Source organism: Centrocercus urophasianus, unplaced genomic scaffold, assembly GCF_019232065.1.
Source record: "Centrocercus urophasianus isolate 14NV4802_14NV808 unplaced genomic scaffold, USGS_Curo_1.0 seq_9, whole genome shotgun sequence".
NCBI classification, from domain to species: Eukaryota; Metazoa; Chordata; class Aves; order Galliformes; family Phasianidae; genus Centrocercus; species Centrocercus urophasianus.
In genome coordinates this window covers 16,770,934-16,791,811 of record NW_024885532.1, presented here as the reverse complement: position 1 = coordinate 16,791,811, position 20,878 = coordinate 16,770,934, and the positions used below count along the sequence as shown (strand labels likewise).

Sequence of the window (20,878 nt, the reverse complement as noted above, 5' to 3'; positions counted from 1 at the left end):
CTGGGGTCTATTTTTAAGCCAGAGCCTCTGCTTGGGCTGCATCACAGCTGTGCTGCAGCAAGGTCTGTACTTGGGCCTGGATCTCCACTGTCTGGACATGGTCCCAGACCCAGACACATCAGCTTGGTGTCTTGGCATGAGCTTGGACCTGCATAGTGGCCATGCTGGGTGCTCACTGAGCTGTATCTGACCCTGGATACCATTTATGCCTCAGGTCCTGATCTGGACTTATTACTCCACATCCTGGTTCCTCATGGTGAGGTTACTGCTCCTGCCTGTCTTGTTGTTGCTCTCCACTCTTGGTTTGCCTTCCCCTGGGATGCAACCAGCCCTTTCTGATCCATGATACCTTCCTGTTTCATTCCAAGAAGATCTGGTTCAGGAATTTCTTAGAACTTTACATAGGTGATTTACACACAAAACACTCTTAAATAGGACTGTCAACTACCCATGCATGTGGGTGCATTTGTGCAAGCCATCACAATAACGGAAAATTACCCTTTTTTCCTCTGCTACTGACATTTTTCAGAGGTACTATAAAAAGTTATTTTCTATAACAAATTATGAAGTTTCATGTGTAAGTTTAACAATGTTAGTTATTCCTCACACACTTTGTCTTTTAACCTCATGCTTTTCTATGGCTAACACTTTGAAACAGATGCTTGGAAAGAAAAATTGGAACAAGCTTTTCAACTTCACTGAAGTTATATCAAACCAGATTATGGTTTGGACACAAGAAGAACAGTGAGGGAAAGCTACACAGACACAGAGCCCCTTACAGGTGTGCTGGAGTCTGGGCTCAGTCCCTGTACAGCCTCAAGTACACTGAAGCTCATTACCTTCAGCAAACTCATTTATTCTAAAGGCGATGGATACAGAGATCTGCTCTAAGAATGTTTTATCATGAACAGTTGGTGCGGAGGGTCTTATCCCTCCAATTTGCAGGTTTTTGACTGCCTGGCAGGCATTGTATCACCTTGTGTTTTACAGTGGACCTAATTATTTACCTCACATTGCAACACAGCTGTCAGTAGCTAGAAACAGCAAAGATCAGGCAGTGCCCTCTGCTCATAAAGAGAAACATGCACTAATGGGAACTTATATAAAGAAAGTATGTGTGTGTGTATATATATATCTCTCAGCTTGCATGTGACTTTGTTAGAACTGATGCCTGCAAACCTTTATAAAAGACAGCACTGGTTACTACATTTACTTTATAGATGATGTTCTGTGCCATGACATAACCAAATGCTGACTTAAATAGTCAGTATAATTGCATGGTGATTTTCATGAAGATTTAAGCAAGCAAAAGTTTCCATGCCTTAAGCTAACATGAGGTAATGCATAAAGTCAGTAATTCTCACTATGCTAGAATCACAGAATACGAGTTGAAAAGGCCCAAGTTGAAAGGGACCCATTAAAGACTATTGAGTCCAACTCCTGGCTTCACAGGGGACCACCCAGACTTCAAACCCCATGTCTCAGAGCACTGTCCAATCACTTCTTGAACTCCATCAGGCTCGGTGTTGTGACCACTGCCCTGGGGAGCCTGTTCCACTGCCCAGCCACCCTCTGGGGAAGAATCTTCTAATTCCTAATCTGGACCTCCTCTGACACAGCTCCATGCTGTTGCCTCAAGTTCTGTCACTGTCACCAGAAAGCAGAGATCAGTGCTGCCCCTCTGCTCCCCTCCTGCTCCTCTTATGAGGAGCTGCACCTGCCATGAGGTTTTCCCTCAGTTTCCTCTTCCCTGGGCTGAACAAACTGAGGGACCTCAGCAGTTCCTCATAATCTTGTCCTCCAGCCCTCTCACCATTTTCATAGCTGTCTTTGGACAGCCTCCAATAGTTTTATGTCCTTTTTATATTTGTTGTGCCCAGAGTACTCAAGGTGATGTAGCACCAGTGCAGAACAGAGTGAGACAACCCCTTCTCATGCCTAGTTGACAGTGCTGGGCCTAATGCACCTCAGGGTACTGTTGTCCATTTTGGCTGCCAGGGCACACTGCTCACTCAGATTCAACTCAAAATGAACCAGAACTTCCAGAGCTCTTTCCACAGGGGTCCCTTTCTCCAATCTCTTGTCTCCCAGCCTGCACATTTATGTGCATTTATTCAGGACTGTCCTGTCCTGGGTGCAGAATCCAGTACTTGCCCTTGTTAAACTTTGTGCGGTTGGTGACTGCTCAGCACTCTTCATTCATCAAGATTTCTCTGCAAAGCCTGTTTTTTTCTTGAGGGAGTCAACAGCTTTTCCTAACTTAATTTTATTTGCAAACTTACTTACCTAGTGTGCATTCAAGTCCTGCATACAGATCATTTTTGAAAATGTCAAAGAGAACTGTCACTAAAATGGAACCCTACCGAACCCCACTAATGACTGACTGCCAGTCTGATATAACCCCATTTAATATAAACCTCTGAACCTGGCCTGTCAGCCAATTGCTCACCCACCATATTATGTTTTTGTCTAGCTGCATGGTGGACATTTTGTTCAGAAAGGTACTGTGAGAAACAGTATTGAAAGCTAGGTCATGCTCTATCCTTTACTAATTGGCACTTCTTTTTGAGCTACAACAATGTTTTCAGTTTTTTCTTGATCATGTAATGTGCAGCAAGGTCAGACTCTAAATGAAAGGTTATTTTATTTCCATTTATTTTGCATAAGTGAATGAACTGGCACTACAATTCTAAGTACCTACTGGTATTTTTCCATGTCAGCAGCTGCTACTGTTCAGTGTGCAATACTGCTGAAATACTGAGTGTGACCCAGCCACTAATATTTCAGAGTGAATCTCTTGCATTATTACACTAGTTTAATAACTTTGGTACAGGTATATTATTTTAGCTCTTATTAGTTCTTCTTAGTATTACTTTACAAAGCTCATTCCATCTGGAGTGATAGGGGACTGTACAAACTTTAAAAATCCCCAAAAGTCATATGGTTATTCAGTCCACAAAAATCCACAAATGGCTGGTTGGGTTGTCTCAGTTTATGGAAAACTAGGCAGGTGGCTCTGGCAATTGCTATGTACAATATACTTTCATAAAAAAATGTGTCACTGCAGTTTCCTAGTTAACTTTTTTTTTTTTTTTTTTTTTTTTTTTTTAATGATGAGCACATGGATTAAACTTTCTGTGAGTGTGATGCTTGTTGCTTTGGGATTTTGCTGGAAGAGTCAGCATGTGTCAATCAATTTTAAGGAGAGATTGATTATTTGAGGGCTAGAGTATATTCTTCCTGTCAGTGCTCCAGAGCAGAAAATCTTCAAGAGTTATTACATGTACAATGTAATAAATTGCTCAGATTCATCCAAACAACATAGGTTTTATTTCCTTCTTCTGTGTCAAACTTGTTGCAATTGATTAAAAAGTGTAATTTCTTGAAAAACAGCAGCAATGAGGGACACCATATACTTTGGTGACAAAACTTTTGTCTGAGAGTGTGTATCTGTATGATATGTAAGAAAATTCAATGCAGCATGAATGAAAGAGGTGTTGGTCAGTACAGCAGAAGTCACAGCTTGTCACAAGTAAAATTTCCGAGTGATTTTTAGTAAGCACAGCAAAGCCAGGCTTTCAGATGGATAAAGAAAAAAAATAGCAAGCTTTGACTTGGAGATGAAAATTAAAACATCCCAAGGATGAGAGTGACCCACGAAGGGTATCAGAGCAAGCAGCTAGGTTTTGAAATCTCCATATACTACCAGAGAACTAACATTTGGCACTGACTGACTACAGAATTTCCTTGATATGACTGACTAATGTTAACCTTCAGTGTTTTTCAGAAGGTAGCTGCACTCACCTGCAGGCAGAAACCTTGAGCACCAGGACTAGGGTTAGCCCTTTCTTAACTCATGAACTGCTCATGTTGAAATGCTGGTTATTGCTCAGGTACTTGCAACTGAGCTAACTAGATACCTTTAACAGTAGAAATGTATCACAGAATTATAGGGGTTGGACCTCTAGAATTCACCAAATCCAAACTATTTGCTAAAGCAGGTTTCCTACAGTAGGTTGCACAAGTAGGGATTCAGGTCTGTCATTAATATCTCCAGAGAAGGAGACTCTGCAACCTCTGGGCAGACTGTACTACTACTCCATCATCTTGATAGTAAATAATTTCTTCCTTGTGTTAGTACTGGACTTCCTGTGTTCAGGTTTCAGCCCATTGCCCCTTGTTCTATTGTTGCTTGCAACTGGAAAGAGTCCACTCCATTGACTTCACTCCCACACTTTAGACATTTATAAACAGTTATGAGATCCCTTCTCAATCCTTTCTAGACTGAAGAGTCACATACGTCTCAGTCTTTCCTCACACAGGAGAAATCATCTTTGTTGTGCTCTGCTTAACTCTTTCTACAAGATTCCTGTCTGTTTTTGAACTGAGGAGCCTAGAACTGGACACAGTATTCCAGATGTATCCTCACCAGGGCAGAGTAGAGGGGTAAGATCACCTCCCTTGACCTGGGGTCAACGTTCTTTTTAAGGCACCCCAGGATATAATTGTCCTTCTTGGCCACAAGGACACTGCTGGCTCATGGTCAACCTGATGTCCACCAGGACCCCCAGGTCCTTCTCCATAGAGCTCCTCTCCAGCAGGTCAGCCCCTAACCTGTACTGGTGCATGCAGTTATGTCACATTAAATATATATATATATATATATATATATATATATATATATTTGTTAAGAAGACAGACCATAAAACTCCACGTTCATTTCAGAACATGGCGTTTTTGAGCAAAGCATTATAAGAGACATGAACACAGAACGAGCCTTTTATGCTATCACTCCAAGAACTTCTCATCCCCAACACTCAGCATGAGGACCTGGAAGGAGCTCTTTTCTCACACAACATCAATTAGCAATGCTACTACTTTTACTTATATATATTTGTACTGTTCTCTTTGCAGTATTATTCTTCCTTCTAGAGAAGAAGCAGGCTATTGGCCAACAACGTCGTTCCTCGGTGGAAACCCCCATCAGGGATGCGTGGAGATGCCTCGCTCCGCCTGGCTGCCCTGACCGAGAGGTCCCAGGCCTGGGATAAACCGAGGCAAGAAGCATGAGGCGCAGCACCTCGTCCCAGCAGCGCCTTCTTCTCCGCCCTCAGCTGTTCCCTTCTTCACCATGGCGGCGGCGGCTTCCAGGCAGGCGGGCTCCCTGTTCCACGTCGCGGCCGCGCAGGGGGAGGGAACGGGGCTGGCGCCGGTCGCGGGTATTGTTCGTCTCTGCGTGCGCCGCCTCCGCCCCTACCCTGCGCCGGAGAACTGGCCGGGCCGGGTGCCCGGAGAGGGCATAGGGGTTGGAGAGACGAGCGGGCCCACTTCTCTCCTGCAAGCGACGGACTCCCCGCGGCGCCCGGCCCCGCGCACAGCGGGTGAGCGGCGACGGGAGGCGCCATGGCCGACAGGGCGAGAGCGGCGCTGTCGGAGTCGGGTTGGTAAGTGGTGCGGTTGGGCCGGCCGGGCCTCCACGTTGCGATAGGCCACGGCGGGCCCGGCGCCATGCCGCGGGGCAGGGGAGCTTCTCCTGCGGGTGGCGGGGCTGCCTCGGTCGCGGCCGAGAGTTGTTGGTCTTTGTGGGGAGTTTAGGACGGAGGTGCGGGGCTGTGAGGGGTGGTTCTCGTTTCTTTTGTTTGGTCGGTGACTCGCTTCTCGGAGCTGCCAGTTCTCAGTGAAGCACTCATGGTGACGTTCCTCCTCTTTACGGCTTGAAGGCAGGAGGCAAAGCCCTCTGCGAAGGGGCTCGCCTCTCCTTCCCTACTGCCTGGGATTTGTCAGGGAGCCACTTGTGCTCGGGGTGATGGGGGAGGGCCTTTGGTGACCCCGCAGAGTGGGACCCCCGCGGGCAGAGCCCTCACAGCTCTCCTGCCCGGGCTCAGTGCGCGCCTAGGCTGGGCCCACGGTGGCTGGGCCTCGCGTGGCCTAGGCCGGGCCCAGCTGTGGTGTGAGCGCAGCTCTGCCTTGCTGTGGGTTGTAGGACTCAGGACCTACTGGGATATGCCTTCGTGGGCTGTGTTTTGCTGAGATCTGCGTTGGGTTGGTATTAGTGGGATCCCAACTGAAGTGCCAGGAGGGATGGAGCTTTCTGATAACTTCATTACTTTTATTTGTTCTGTACTGTTGGAACCCTTTCAGCAGAGAAGGTAAGATTGAACAAGTGGAGTTAAATTAGGTTGAATACACACTTGAGGCTTGAATCCAGATATTCAGTTAGTCCTGACTTGGACATTTTGTTTTGGTGTTGTACTTTCCAAATGCTTAGTGCAGTCTCTACATCTTATTTGCTAGCCTGGAGGTGTTGTGGCACTGTTGACTGGAAGCCGATTTATTTCTTCATTTATTTTATTGATCGATGTGATTCACTTACTAGTTACCGCTTTGTCTCCTTGACCACTTGCGAGTCTTTAACAAAACAAAAGCTTATTGTTGACTGCCAAGGCACGAAACAGCTTGCTTTGGCTGTAATTGAGAAAAAAACGTTTAAAGAGAAACATAGTTATTTCCAATGGCATTTTCTGGGCATTTTTACTGTGACGTTAAACTTAGTGGTTTTTCTGAATTGTGTTTTCATTTATGGCTAACACATAAGGCATTAAAACAGGCATTGAGTGGTTTGGGTAGTTTCTACAGAATTACTTACTGATAATACGAACCAGACAGAGGAAATTTATTGTCTTCAGGCCTTCCTTGCTGAGTGTCTCATGTTTCAGAAGCCCTGTTCTAGAGTATACAGTCCTATGATTCCTTGCAATTGGTGAGTGGAAAGAATCAGAACTGTGCTAGTTTTCATAACATCAGCTTTCTTAAAGGGAGCTGTTGGCCGTAATTTGACACACCTCTTCTCTTCTGATTGAGCTCCATAAAAGAGAAAGTTTCTATAAGAGTGATTTTACTTTTATGATTTCTTTCTTTTTTTTTTTTCTACTATATATCCCAAGTTTTATTACACAGCTTTCAGTTATTAGGCGTTTTACTACTTTGTCAGTCGGAAGAGTGCGATTGTAGACTGCTTTTAGTTTTGGCAGCCCAAATATGAGGTGCCTGTGAAACTTTGTTACTCCTCAGTGTTTTGCCTGTATCCCCTGTGGCATATTCAGTTGAATGGCAATGAACATTTGTTATTCTTGCAGTTATGCCAGGTGTGAGCCAAAGGCAGACTGAAATATGATCTGGCAAGCAGTGGGCTGATTATGGGGTCCTCTGGAGTTATGCCCTGGCCTAGTTGCATTGGGAAGGGAGATATGAAGGAAAAGGAAATGAATGCGTATATTTCTGAGTAACGTGAAGTGTAGTGGAAAAAAAAAAAAATGCTTCAGGAATATTCAGTGAAGTTCATGTACTTTTTAAAAAAATAACCTAGGTGTCCATGTGCTCTAATGTTCTGCTGCTCTTACACTTAAGATACATCCATCCTTATATTATTAGTAGATCTTACAGTCATTTAACAGAAGTACGACTAAGCCTTCAGTTGACACTTAGCCGATTTGTAGTATGTTTCTGACTAAACTGCATTGGTGGATCATCAGTTCTGTACCAAACTGGTTGCCACTGTTGCAATCACCTCATGTCACAGTGCTACATTTTCTAGCATGGAAATAGAGCTGAGCTCACAAGGGGAATTCGGTGCTCATTTGCTGAAGCACCGTTCTGTGTTTCAAACAATTTAGGAAGATATTGTTCTTTGAGAGTTGCAAACCTTCTGGTTTGTAATCCAGCAGGATTTTACCACAACTTTATTAGGTCTTTATAAGTAAGACTTGTTGATACAGACACACACTTGTCTTTGTTTTCACAATTAGTTTTATCATTTTAACTTCAATATGAGGGAAAGTTGCTTTTCAAATAAAATACTAACATAATGTAGTTAAAATGGTAAAATATCTAGGTATTTTTCAAACAGCTGTTGTTTAAGAGTCATCTGTTGCAAAATGTCCTGCAAATTTGTACTGTTAGCCTTTAAGATTCTCTTCACTATATCAAGTATATATGTTAAGCTTCTGAATGATGAAGTTCCCTACATAGTAAATGTAGCACTGGTACCTAAAGTAGGTCATGCTGCTTTAATTAAAAAAAAAAAAAAAAAAAAAAAAAAAGAGAGAAATCTGATGATGAGTAAAGAGCTTACTCTGTGAGCACAGAGTGTGTGTGCAGAGTTGTTTTCCTGTAGAGACCGCCTAAAAAATGTGTACTTCTAAAGAGAGCTGCAAGAACATTTCCTTGTGCACTGCCTTGGATACTGCATCTGAGAATATGGTACTGGCTCCACCTTTAATTTGCAATGGAAAATATTGTTTGTCTTGGAGTAAAAGTTCTATGTTAACTCTTTTTTTAGTTACCAAACATGCAGAGAGCGTTGCCCTGTTTTACTGCTATGGTTCTGTTCATGAATTTTGGAACAATTTTTCCAATATTCTCATTAAAACATAGGCCTCAATGGAAACTAGTAATTGAATCCAGTTTTATTAGAAGCCATGAAGTCAAAAAGAACTGCAGATTTATACCCTCCCTATGAAAACCACAAATTGCAGAATATTTCTGTGGCTTGCAACACTGTTTTTCATTTGCTTTTGAAAGTCACCTAGGTGGCTTTTCACAAGAAAAGAAGATAACCCAAAACTTCTTCAGTGTACTAAATAGCTGGGGAAGTTCAGAATTTATTATGTTGAAATGCCTGTATGTTTTTGAAAATAAACAATATGTTGCATCTTACAGTAGATTTAGCCTCTGGTCCCACTGATCTAATTTGTGGTGACTGATTTCCAATTGTGGGAAAGCGAGACATGACAGCTGATGACTAAAGAGTTTCGTAGTACGGCACAATGTATAAATGAGGTCCTTGTCAGAGAATACAAGTTATTTTTATTGCAGTGTACAGAGCCATAAGAAGTAGTAAGTCTGAGGCAAAAAGTACACAGTCTTATAAAGCTTCATATACTTTCAAAAATATTTAAACAATATTTTGTCTGGGCAAAAGATAGCCTTTAGACAGAAGGATAACTGTGGTTCATAGGAGTGCCATAGAATGGTCTGGGATGGAAAGGAGCACAATGCTCATCTAGTTTCAACCCCCCTGCTATGTGCAGGGTCGCCAACAGCCAGACCAGACTGCCCAGAGCCACATCCAGCCTGGCTTTGAATGCTTCTAGGGATGGGGCATCCACAACCTCCTTGGGCAACCTGTTCCAGTGTGTGCCACCACCCTCTGTATGAAAAACTTCCTCCTAATACCTAAGCTAAACCTCTTTGTCACAGTTTAAAACCATTCCCTCTTCTCCTCTCACTATCCACTCATATAAACAGCCGTTCCCCCTCTGGTTTATGTGCTCCCTTCAAGTATTGGAAGGCCACAATGAGGTCTCCCTGGAGTCTTCTCCAAAGGTGCATCTCTGTTTTGTGTTGCTCTATACTCTTGTAGTGGTGTATGCATTTTATGAATTGTGGTTGTTACTATGAAAGCTTAAAGTGCCAGTACACGGTGAATTGCTGCATCATGCATTTTTGATACTTTTGTTTTTATTGTTCATGTATATTCCCTTCTGGCTGGTCTGATCAGTTTAAGTCTTGCCTGTTCAGAAACAGTGGGTAGATAAAAATGGATTTTTTTTTTTTTTTCTTCACACTCAGGAGCAGAAAAGGTCCAGTGTTGTACAAAATGTTCTGTTAGAGGTAACAAGCCCAAGAAACTTATAAAGAAACTGCTAAGTGGTTAGAAAAAAAGAAAAAAAAAAAAAAAAAAAAAAAAAAAGGTATTTGACTAATTAGTTGTTAAAGGAAGCTGTTAGGAATTGTTCACAAAGTAATTGTTAGTTCATTAAGTATGTCAATGGTGTACCTGCATTTTTAACAATTTACATTAGTGTAATCACCACAGCACAGCAAAGGTTTTGTAGATAGTGAAAAAGTGAATGAGAGGTGTGGAAGTTTCTCAGTGCTGGGAAGATGGATCTTTAGTCTGGAAAGCACAATAATAAAGGGAGAGGTGATAGAGGTCTGTAAATAATCTGCAGAGCATACAGAAATGATGAATAGAAAGCCAGACAGCTATTTTTCTTAATAGAATTAGGCCACCCAGTGAATTAAACTTGCTTGATGAAAACTAAAGTAGCTTCAATGTGTAATTAAATTGTGCATCTGAAGTGGAGCATTATATTTTGCAGCAGAAGAATATAAGTAGGCTAAAATATTAATTAGATTAAATCAGTTAGGAACTTTGAGGTAGGGTTTAGCTGCCAGCTCTAAGATGGCTGGATGCTGGGAATGATTTGTAAAGCAGCACATATTGAGAGGTGCTTCATTTGTTGCATGAATCATCTACTTCTGGCCACCCTTGGAGAAAGGGAACTGCTGTAGACCTAGACTGGATGAGCATCATTTCTGTTCTTATTTTTAAGATATGATACTGGCATAAGAAGTTGAAAGGAAACTCTCTGTCAGCAACTAATGAAGCCAGGTCTTGGGAGAAAACCTTTTGCAAAGGATTTGCCTTCTGAGATCACATTCTTCCAAATCTAAGGATTCTGTAATTCTGTTCCATGATTTTTGAGACTCTTGAGGCTGATCCGTTTTGCTCTATCCGGCTTCTGTGTGCTCACACTTGCCAGGTGCAGGCCCCCTGAGCAGCTAGCTGCTGGGGTAACTGGCAATTTTGGGATAAGATGTTCTTATTCATGTTAGTAATAAGCTGATGGTAAGTAGGCTTTCAGGTTTGCATATTTTTCTTAATTGTCACTCCTGAGTAAAATATAGCTTGATATAACAATATGTGTAGGAATACATAAAGATGTGAAGCTCTTCTGAAACTTAATTTAGCAGAATTGTGCTCAGAAACCTTGGCTTTTAAATATCCTGTGCAATTAATTGATAGTTTGTAGACTACTTAATCTGTGAAAGTTGTAAAAAATACAATAAAAATAAATTTTAGGCTAATTTGTCAAGTTTTCATTTTGTTCATATTTTCAAGAGTGGCAGTTTTTTTTTTTTTTTTTTTTTTTTTTTTAGCAAAAGGAGGATATTTAATTCCAAGAAAGTTAATTTTATACAGCTGATGGAAAGAAGGAAAGGCTGTATGGGGGGGACTAACAGTATGCGAGTGTTTCTGATCACATTTAATATAGTGCTTAATTGTGTTGTCATAATTTAGGAAGACTGAGCAGCTCCAGGACTAACAGTTTTTGATGGAACAGCTTTGCACCCTTTTGGAGAGGAAAAAAAAAAAAGAAAAAAGGAAGATACTGGCTTAAATAGTCTTTGTAACTCAAGAAAGTAGTTGAAGCATGTAGTGTATTCTTGCATTGGGGTCTTGTTGAGCATTTCATTTTGAGAAATATAGCTTATGTATTAGAAATGGAAGTAATGGCATTAACTGACAGCATGAGAAGACTTATTCCAAGTTAGGAAGCTGACTGCTGAACCTGCATCTTTGACAGAGGGCACTGTCTGGGGAATATGGTCAAGATCAGCTTTTTGTTTCCTGTTGTTTGCCTCGCACGGTGCTCTGGGGTAGTTCTTTTCTTGTGTAATGACATGTCTGGAAAAAAAGCTGTTGAGGAAAGCCAGAAGAGAAAACACTATGTCTGTTCAGACAGTTTCAAGATATTCTCAGTGGCAGCTGAGTCTTTGGCATGGACGCAGTCTTATGTGCTGTTTAATGCTTCAGGGTAGCAGCCAACATTTTCCTGAAGAAGTATGAGTGAGAAGCAGTATTTGTAGCTGTATCTCAGCAAAAAAGGAGGAAAAAAAAAAAAAAAAAAAAAAGGTAAAATAATGGATTTCACTAGATGAAGAAAGACAGTGCTCTTTACTCTGTGTCTTTTGTAGTCAAATTGCTGTGGCGTGTTAAAAGTTACTGAGTGTCAGATCTTCTCAAGGAGCAGAGCATACAAGATTTCTTGTCCAGCACATTCTGATTGCAGGGGCTGTTCCTAGCATCCACCGTACAGCAGGACTGTCACTTGCTAAAAGATTACCTTATCTTACTGAGGTTTGGAGTTAGTGAGCTTATCTGGGGCACGTCTCTGAAATGTTACTTGGTAAAATCCCTAGATTTAATCTGAAGATTTAGTCTTGACATTTTTGCATCACCTCTATTACTTCCAGGTAACTGTGTGTGCTTATTGTGAAGTCTCTCCTCAGATTAAGTAGTTGTATTGACTCATGTTAACGTTTTTAGAATCTGTGGAAGTTTCACTTTGTTATATTATTTTACTGTTGTAAAATTCAATTTGTAGTTATCTCAATTTTTAAACCATTTAATGGATGTAAATCAGGATATGTCTTTAAAACACTGGCTAGAAATTTGTACTGTCTAAGGATCCCAAGAGGCCAATGTTATTTTTCCCATTTTATGAAAATAGAAAATTGCTTATTTAATTCAGATGGTAGTGCAGTGCATGGGGAATTCAGCAGCTATATTATCTTCTTATGTATTACTGCTTCATAGAAAAATACAGATTGAAACACCATTTATTATGGAAGCATGTTTATACTTTCATCTTTTGGTTGTACAGTGGGTGTGGGGAAGGCTTTCAAGGCATCAGGATTGTGTTAAGTTTACTGGCAGGTTCCAAGAACATTCCTTTTTATTTGTTACATAGTGATCCTGTACCTAAGCTTGTTTTAAGGCAGAGATGTTAAACTCTTAATTACTGTTTAGAATGGTAATACTAATGAAGCGTGTCATTTTTCAACTTGGTAGCATACTTTCTGTTTTACAGATGACAGTACTTGAAATTACAGAGGTTTTCCTTTAGCTGTTATCCGGAGGAGAGAGAAGAAAAAGTCACTGAAGGAGGTGAAGAAAAGTGGGTGGTTTCTGAGGGTCTGGTTCTGGCTTTGTGCAGAGTACTGATTTCTGAATGAGGCATATTTTGTGTTAAAGTGATGAGCTGCTGAGAGGATGCTTATGTAAAAATATGATCCATCAAACTACTGCTCCTTGAAAACAGAATGTATAATGAACAGGGCCATGATTCTTGGTTTCAAAAACTTGTTCAGTGGTTTGGTTTTTAATTCAGCTGTAATATACGTATCATATACAGACAGAAATCTCTGTAATTCATCATTACTGACAGACTTGAGATTTGCATTTCAGCTGGTCTAAGAAGCAGCTTGAAACTCTGCCTTGAGACAAGCACTTCTCAAGTTCCTTTTTTTCACTTAAGTACTATCTGCAGTGTTTTTCCTAGTTTTTGGTACAAAATAATTTTTTTAATAGCTATGTAAATTGGAGTAAATGAAGGAAGTAGACATATCAAAGCATGTGCTTAGTATTTTACATGATATTTAAAAGCTAAATCAATTTGAGCTTGTTTTATAGTTAAGTGTTCTTGAATAAGGAACATATAATGATTTCAATGCAATTGTGTCATTAAATAAAGGTAGGTATGTAAAATCTTTTTTTTTTTTTTTTTTTAATGACTGATGAAGTCTCTTGCTGTCAAATTGGCCCTAAAACATTTGTTGGATATTCTCCAGGGTTTGCTGTTGAAGGTTTAAATAAACAGGAGAAAATCCCTGTGGGATGAGGAAATGAAAACTTTTTTTTTTTCTGTGCCTGAGGTGCTTAAGTTTTGTTAATCCACCAAGTTTTCAGTTTTTGATCAGACGTTTATTACAGAAATTCATAGCTGAGGCTTATTATAATTTTGGATTCTCTGAAGGGCAAAAAAATAAAATAAATCTCTACTGCATACTTTCTGAGGTGGAAGAAAGATTTCCTTGCAACATACTGATAGCTTTTACTAGCATATTACATCCTCCAAGTTTGGCAGAGGGAGGAGAAAGGAAGAAGAAAGTTCTTTCCAATTGCTTCATTATTTTGCTCTCTTTTCTGTTTTCTTAGGCTACGTTTTGATTCCTAAGCTGACTGCTGCCATATGATGACAACATGAATAAATGGAAAAATTGGAATTCATTTAGAATAGTAATCGCTAATGTGTCTTTCCTGTGAGCAACTTTATGTTGCTTTCCTGTTACGTATCTGCTGGCTGGCAGGTTAGATGCATTTCTTCAGTGTTTCAATGTGAAATATAACTCTTGCTAAAATACTAAATCGGGACAGTTCAAGCCAAATAGTTTAAGATCTTGTATACCCGTTTTTTTTTTTACCTGATATTTCTAAAGAATTTAAATTGTACAAAAGTGAGCACTGTTTATTTTCTTCCTTAAAAGAGTAGCAGTGACATACAGTGTAGTTTTCTTGTGTGAAATCTGGTCTTTTAATTATGAACTTTGAAAAATTGTTTGCTCTTGTAAAAAAAAAAAAAAAAAAAAAAAAAAAAAAAAAAAAATTGCTCCGGTACCTACAGACTTTTTAATTATAAAAAAAAATGCTACTGTGAGGAAAAGAATGTGTCTGTATATTTGTTCAAAATGAAATTATGAGTGTTTCATTTCTGCTTAATTTAGCCCATCTTTTACAGACCTGTATCTGTAAGTCAGTGGTTAAATTAGGCTGCTCCATAGCTCATGCAGCTGATAAGCTGCAACATGGGAATAATTTTTTGGGAATTCTTTAATGGATGTAATAGTGTTTTTTCAGTTCTAGAGTTAATTGGCTACAGCTACAGAAGTTCATATTTGTTCTTTCAGTCATTGCTAGTAAGGCTCCATTTACTAATCTACTGCCACTTGTCAAACTTTTCAAATTGTTGATTGGAAACAATGTTAGTTTTTGTGTGTGTTCTTTTACAGTGCTCAGGTATACACATCTGTATGTATCTTGGAATGTACTATAAATTTAGTTTTAAAGGTCTGTAGAAATGCCTGCTTTTAGTGTAAAATAGAATAGAAGAAACCTGTCACTGCTGCATGGTTAACAGTGTACCTGTATGCAAGAACACTTGATATCTTAAGTGAAAATTCTGTAGTTATTTGTAATAGATTAATATTTTAAGCATTGGTGACCACAGAAGTAGAAATTTTTTTTTTTCTACTTTGCAATTTCAGTTATAACGTGTACCTCTTAACAGTACACACATTTCATCCTTTTCTTTGCAGCAGGTAATAATAGCACCTTTTTTTTTATTTTTTTTGGTCACTTTTGGTGTTTAGCAGGGAAGGATGTGGTCAGGGTGTCCTCAAAAGTTAGAGGCTTTGTTAGTGCGTTAAAACCAATTTTGTAAGGATGGTACCCTCTAACTACAGCAGCTATTCTCGAGGACTCTGGTTGGTGATAATTCTGTTTTGAATATTTCAAGTAGAACTGAAGGCTTTTGCTTAGCAACTTGCCTTGTGAGTCAGTGGGCACTGGGGACGTTAAGCTTCTATTATTTCTGAAATTAATATGAAGTGTCTTGACACAGAAGTAGTCCAGGTCTTTGACAGTGATATGGAAGGCATGTTTTAATAACAAAATAGCAATTAATAATGTTTCCAAGTTTCATTTTGTAGTTTTATGGTTCAGTGCTGTTTCTGTATGGTAATGAAGTGAGATTTTTATAGCTTGAATTGAGAAATGTTAATTGTTTCCTTCATGAGTACAGTTGATAAGCTAAATTAGGTGATTAAAAATGATTAAAATTATATTTGAACTCCTAAAAATATAGCCTTTTGTTACTTGTGTACGTGAATATTATAAATTTCTTATTCCAACATTAGTAAACAAACTGTTAAGTGTCATTACTGGGAAAAATACACAAAATGTTTCTTGGAGAAAGTACTTTGGGGAGTTTCTTCTTAACAAAGATTCCAAGTTTTACTTTCTTTTGGGATACTCTAATTATTAAAAAACAAAAACAAAAAATGAAAGAAACCTAATGAAGTTAAACAACTTGGCTTGAAGAAACTTCTGGATAGATCACAGCAGGTGCTCAAGGCAGATCAACTCCCAAGCTGGATCAGCTTGCTGAAGGCCTTCTCCATTGAAGCTTTTGATACTGGCAGGGAGGCCTGCTCCTCTGTTCAGCCACTCTGTGGGAACATTCTTTTTATCTTTCACTGCCAGTGGGAATTTCACTTGTTTCTGTATGTCTCTCTTGCATTTTGTCTTTTCATTCTACCTGTTGTCTCCTTAAGCCATTTTCAGGTAGTTGGAAGGAAAAAGTTCTTCCTTTGGCCTTTTCTTCTCTGATCTGTATAAACCCATCAAACTCTGAGCTGCTTCTCCTATGTCTTGTGGTCCAGGCCCACTGTACTGTGTTCAGGTTGTGGGTCTTCTCTCAGAGTGGAGACTCCTGAAACTAGGAGCAAAATTTTTAAGTGACTTTCTTCTGGGAGGTGGGGAACTGTAGCATCTCTTGGTTTGCTATTATCTTACTAATGCACCCCAGTATGTTGTTAGTCTTTTATCAGTGTATGGAAACACTGATTTGTGTTTGAATTGTTGAATGCACATCTTTTTCCTAGCTTAGTTTCTAAGCAGTGTCATCTCAGTTAATGATTTTACACTTTCCTTTGCTGTGTTCATCCAAGTTTTTGTCCCACTGTTCTGTCTCTGTTCATGTCCAATAAGAGATGCCTGTGTAGAAGCCTGTGAGTATGGCAGATACACGGATATAATTCCTGAGAATGTTTTCCCAGCTTTTAACTACTGGGGTTGAGGAAATTCCTTGTAGGAACATTTCTTTTCTCTTAAGTAGGTTTTGATATATTTCTTCTGCATGAGTCTGTGCAATTGTTTTTTGAACCCATGTAAAATTTTGATAGCCACAGAATATTGATTAATAACTTCATCTGTTGTATTAACAACTCTATTCCTAAGTTTGCTGGATTTCCCACTTGCTAGTTTTGAGACAGTGAATAACCAATGTTTTTAATGTTGCTTGTGACCATACAGTTACTCTAAGCCCCTTTTCCAGTCTTTTCACAGTGAAGAATCCTATTCTTTGTAGTAAATCTTCAAAAGAAAGATGATTTGTATGTTTGACCTGGTTTGTATCTGTCAAATAAAGAAAGGTAGGCAGAAAGCAGAGAATCGTGAAAGGAGGATAAGAAAATAAGTGAACTGAAGAAGTCAGAAAGAAGAAAATGTAGTGCAAATACATTGCAGATGTGTATAATACAATCTGTCGTTATAGACAAAAATACTGAAAATGAAAATATATGAAAATATGACACAATGCAGAAGTGGTGTTTTTCCTTTCTCCCTTTCCCCCAATTTACAGCATACTAAGCTTGATGAATTATGTCCCAAGTATCAAAATTGCTAGTGTATGGCCTTTGATAGTGGGATTCCTTTTAGCTCCTCAGGTATTTGAGTCTGGATAGAAGTGTGGGTGTGACAGTGTGGGCAGTCATTTGCAATCACAAGAGGCACAGCTTAGGTTATAGGAGCTTTTGAGAGACTTAGTGATTGGATGTGGGTATCATAGGTCGTTGCAGAGTGGAAGATGTATCTTTGTCGTACTACCTTTGCCTGTGAAGTCCACATACCTGTTCTGTTGCTCAGCAGCTGAAGAGTGGGATCACTCATTTCTTCTCAGCTGAGAGCTGATTTTTGAGATGCCGTCTCAGTTCTTGCATGTCCGTCCACATCCGTTGGAGTCCTGTCCCATCTTACATTGTGACATATTTTTCTGCAGAATACAGATGGATATTTTGCTGTCTACTGCTCCAGTTTTGTGTAAGAGCATCATGTGATTACTTGGCATTCCAAAATTAAAGACATTAATGTAAACTTTCTCTTCTCACTCCCATGACTACCTACTACAGTGCCCTTGGTGCTCTCCACTATCTGTGTGCTATCATCTCTTCTATTCCTTGTTGCCTGTTCTACTCTATAATGTTTGTTTTATTGTATCACTCTCTAGCAGGTGTCACCATGTGTTATGGCTGGTTTGTAGCTAAGCAGGTTCTTCATTTGACTGGTTCATTGCTGATAAACAGCAAACTGAGAGCCATGTTTTATTACCTTTTTCTGTAGCATCACTGCTAGTTTGTATGTCTCACTTCTATCTAGCATCCAATTTCTGTGAAGTCTGAGGAAACTTGCTGTCTTTAGGACCTCTGTTTCTCTGTCAAATTTAGCTGAAATTTACTGGTCTGACTGGGATTTGTTCATGTGTCATGGGTGCTGGAAACACTGTATCACTGTATAACCAGTGTTTTCTGTAGAAAATTGATTCAACTGTATTTTAAAAACTTTTCAGTTTGTTCACACGAGGAAACCAGGCTTCATATGAAAAGTTTTGTCTGTAGAGTGTTTTTTTTCTTTTCTTTTCTTTTTTTTTTTTTTTTTCTTTTCTAAAGCGTTGCATACAAAAGGATGGTGGAGAAATATGGCTAAAGCATTTCTTCTTTCCTTACACTCGTTAGTTCAGCATAGTGCTTTTCTCACCTGTTCTCAGAACAAGTGAAGTGGGTACCAGCTCAGGACCTGGGGATATCAACTGTGTATTCTGCCTCCTGTGAGAAAATATTCTACTGTTCTAGAAGTAGTCCTTTTTCTTTGATGATATTCCACTTCTTGAAAGCGAGCAAACTTCCATACTTCCTTGAGATTTTCCTCAGCATCTCAGGTTAGCAAGTCTGTCTCTTTTTTTTTTTTTTTTTTTTTTTTTTCCCCTTTTTCTCTGTATTTTTTAACACTTGGACCAACTCAGCAGAAGAAACCTTCAAAGACTCAGGTACTGTAGCAGTGAAACAGTGGAGAGGTGCTAGTGTTCATGCAGGGAATCTGAAAGCAGAAGTTAGGAACTTAGATATTCTCTTTATCCTTCTCCATTAGATTTTCTTGCTAGTACTCCTCTCTTGCGTGGTAGAGATCAAGGGCAGGTGTATGCTATAGTGTTTAGCTTTTAATACCTTGGATGGAAGTATGGATTGGAATTTAACTGTCTGTAAAACCTGTAGGAAAAACAGAATCTGGAGTAGGAGATGGTGGGATTAAAAAGGAAGAATTGCAAGTTTGATTTAATGTTCAGTACACTGGAAAGATAATAGGAAGGTGGGTTCCCTGACCACACATTTTCACATTTGCAAGTATATTAACTCCTATCAAATACCTCTAAAGCAAAAAGAGAAAAACATTTAACAACAACAAAACTATTTACCAGCTTACCATGATAAACACTTAAGTGTTTCTCCGTTCTTTTTGGATATACTTTCTGAATAGTGTCAAAAGAACACTGGGCTTCAGAAAACAACCAAATGGCCTTCACTGAAATGACATCAGAGAAAAAATGTTCTTATTTTGCTACTTTCTTCTTTGCTTTTCATCCATGTACGTTGTTTCTCTGTGCCGAAGCTTGCATTGTTCTGTTGGCAGGGGCCTCTAAGGATCACCAGGTCCAACTCCTGGCTCCACACAGGACCACCCAAAATTCAAACCTTCAGAGCATTATCAAAATGCTTCTTGAACTCCTTCATGTTCAGTGCTGTGACTGCTGCTCCGGGGAGCCTGTTCTGCTGCCCAGCCACCCTCTGGAGAAGAATCTTTTCCTAATTTCCAGTCTGACCCTCCCCTGACGCAGCTCCATGCTGTTGCCTCCTGTTCTGTCACCAGAGAGGAGCTCAGCACTGCTACTCCACTCCCCTCCTCATGAGGAGCTGTAGCTGCCATGAGGTCTTCCCTAAGTCTCCTCTTCTTTGAGTTGAGCAAACTAGGGAATCTCAGCTGCTCCTCATTTCTCTGAACCCTTCGCCATCTTCATCACTGTGCTTCGAATGCTCTCTAATAAAGTTTATGCTGTTTGTGGGAAAGCTAGATGATGTTTAGTTCAGCAAAGAGAGAGTAAAAAGGGACAAAGCAAGTTTGAGGTCAGTGTTCTGTGTGATGTGGCTATTTGAGCAGTCTTAAGGACCTGAAAGCTATATTTTTTGTTGTCAAGCCATTGACTTCTAACTTCTTAGGGGTAAATAGCGTAACGACCTTGCTAAGTGCTGAAAGCACTTTCCGACAGTTATCTATGACATCAAAGAGATGGGGACAGTCCTGTTTATGGAGAAGGATGTGGAAATGCTCTCAAGAGGAACATATTCTTTTATTTTTGAGACGAGATTGGATAAATTCTTAAAAAAAGCCACCTGTAAAGACAAATAGTGGAATATAAAGAGTAAGCACAGTCTGTCTTCTGCAAGACAGAATCTCTTACTGTGGTACTTGAGTAGGCATCTACATCTTGTTAGTGAAATTCAGAGAGACTGAAAGGGAAGTGTCTTTCATCTAATTTTTCAGTTAGTTATATTTAAGGAAAATATTTTCCTGTATTTTATGTGAACTCTGGTGTATAGGAAGTATTTTTGAACCTTTAAGGTCCTGAGGAAGTTTCATAGCATGTGACATTATGAATTTAACAAAATGCATGTTGCCTAAATAAAAAATGACAAGCCAGATGAGATGCCAAGTTGTGTTCTCTGAATGTACTTAGGAAAGTACTCTTTGCATGCCTCCCACTATTATTGAGGCTTTCACCTTCTCCTTAATTGTGGACAGAGATTGAGAGAAGACTGTGCATCAATGCAGAAGGCTGAGTGAGAGGTGAAAGGGTGGCAGTTCTGTGTAGGGATGGGTACAAGCAGGCTGCTAAGGAGAACTAGAGTCTGAATTTCCAGATGCATGGTGCTTGTGATTATTGTGCACCCAGTGCATACTTAAAAATTCATAGAATACTGACCCATCAGAGGAGAAGCTGTGCAGTTATTTCAAGCAGGACATTCAAATCTCATGTTTCTTTTTGACAATTTTAGCCAAAATCTAGCTATGTTTAATTCTGTTTTGTAAAAGGAAGGTAATGTCATCTCACCTTACAGAAGTGCTTGAAGGCAGGTTTAATTATTTCATATTTCAGTCAGATTCTCTGAATCCCTAATAGTAATAATAATAATAATAATAATAAAAGCTTAGGGGGAGCATAAATTTGTATTTATTGTGGAGTACAAATAGCAGCTGTTGGAAATAAGAGTGCGTATTATGGTTTTGTCTTTGCCTGGAGTG

At 39.6% G+C, this 20,878-nt stretch overlaps 1 protein-coding gene across 1 annotated transcript in view; it reads left to right on the top strand.

The window, feature by feature from the left end:
- The first annotated feature begins 5,288 nt into the window (after positions 1 to 5,288).
- Positions 5,289 to 20,878, top strand: part of TDRD3 (tudor domain containing 3) — a 98,439-nt gene continuing 82,849 nt past the window's right edge. Inside the window, exon 1 of the mRNA XM_042838817.1 lies at positions 5,289 to 5,444. Within this exon, the coding sequence (XP_042694751.1) occupies positions 5,404 to 5,444 (41 nt within the window). The 5' untranslated portion in view covers positions 5,289 to 5,403. The remainder of the gene's footprint in view (positions 5,445 to 20,878) is intronic.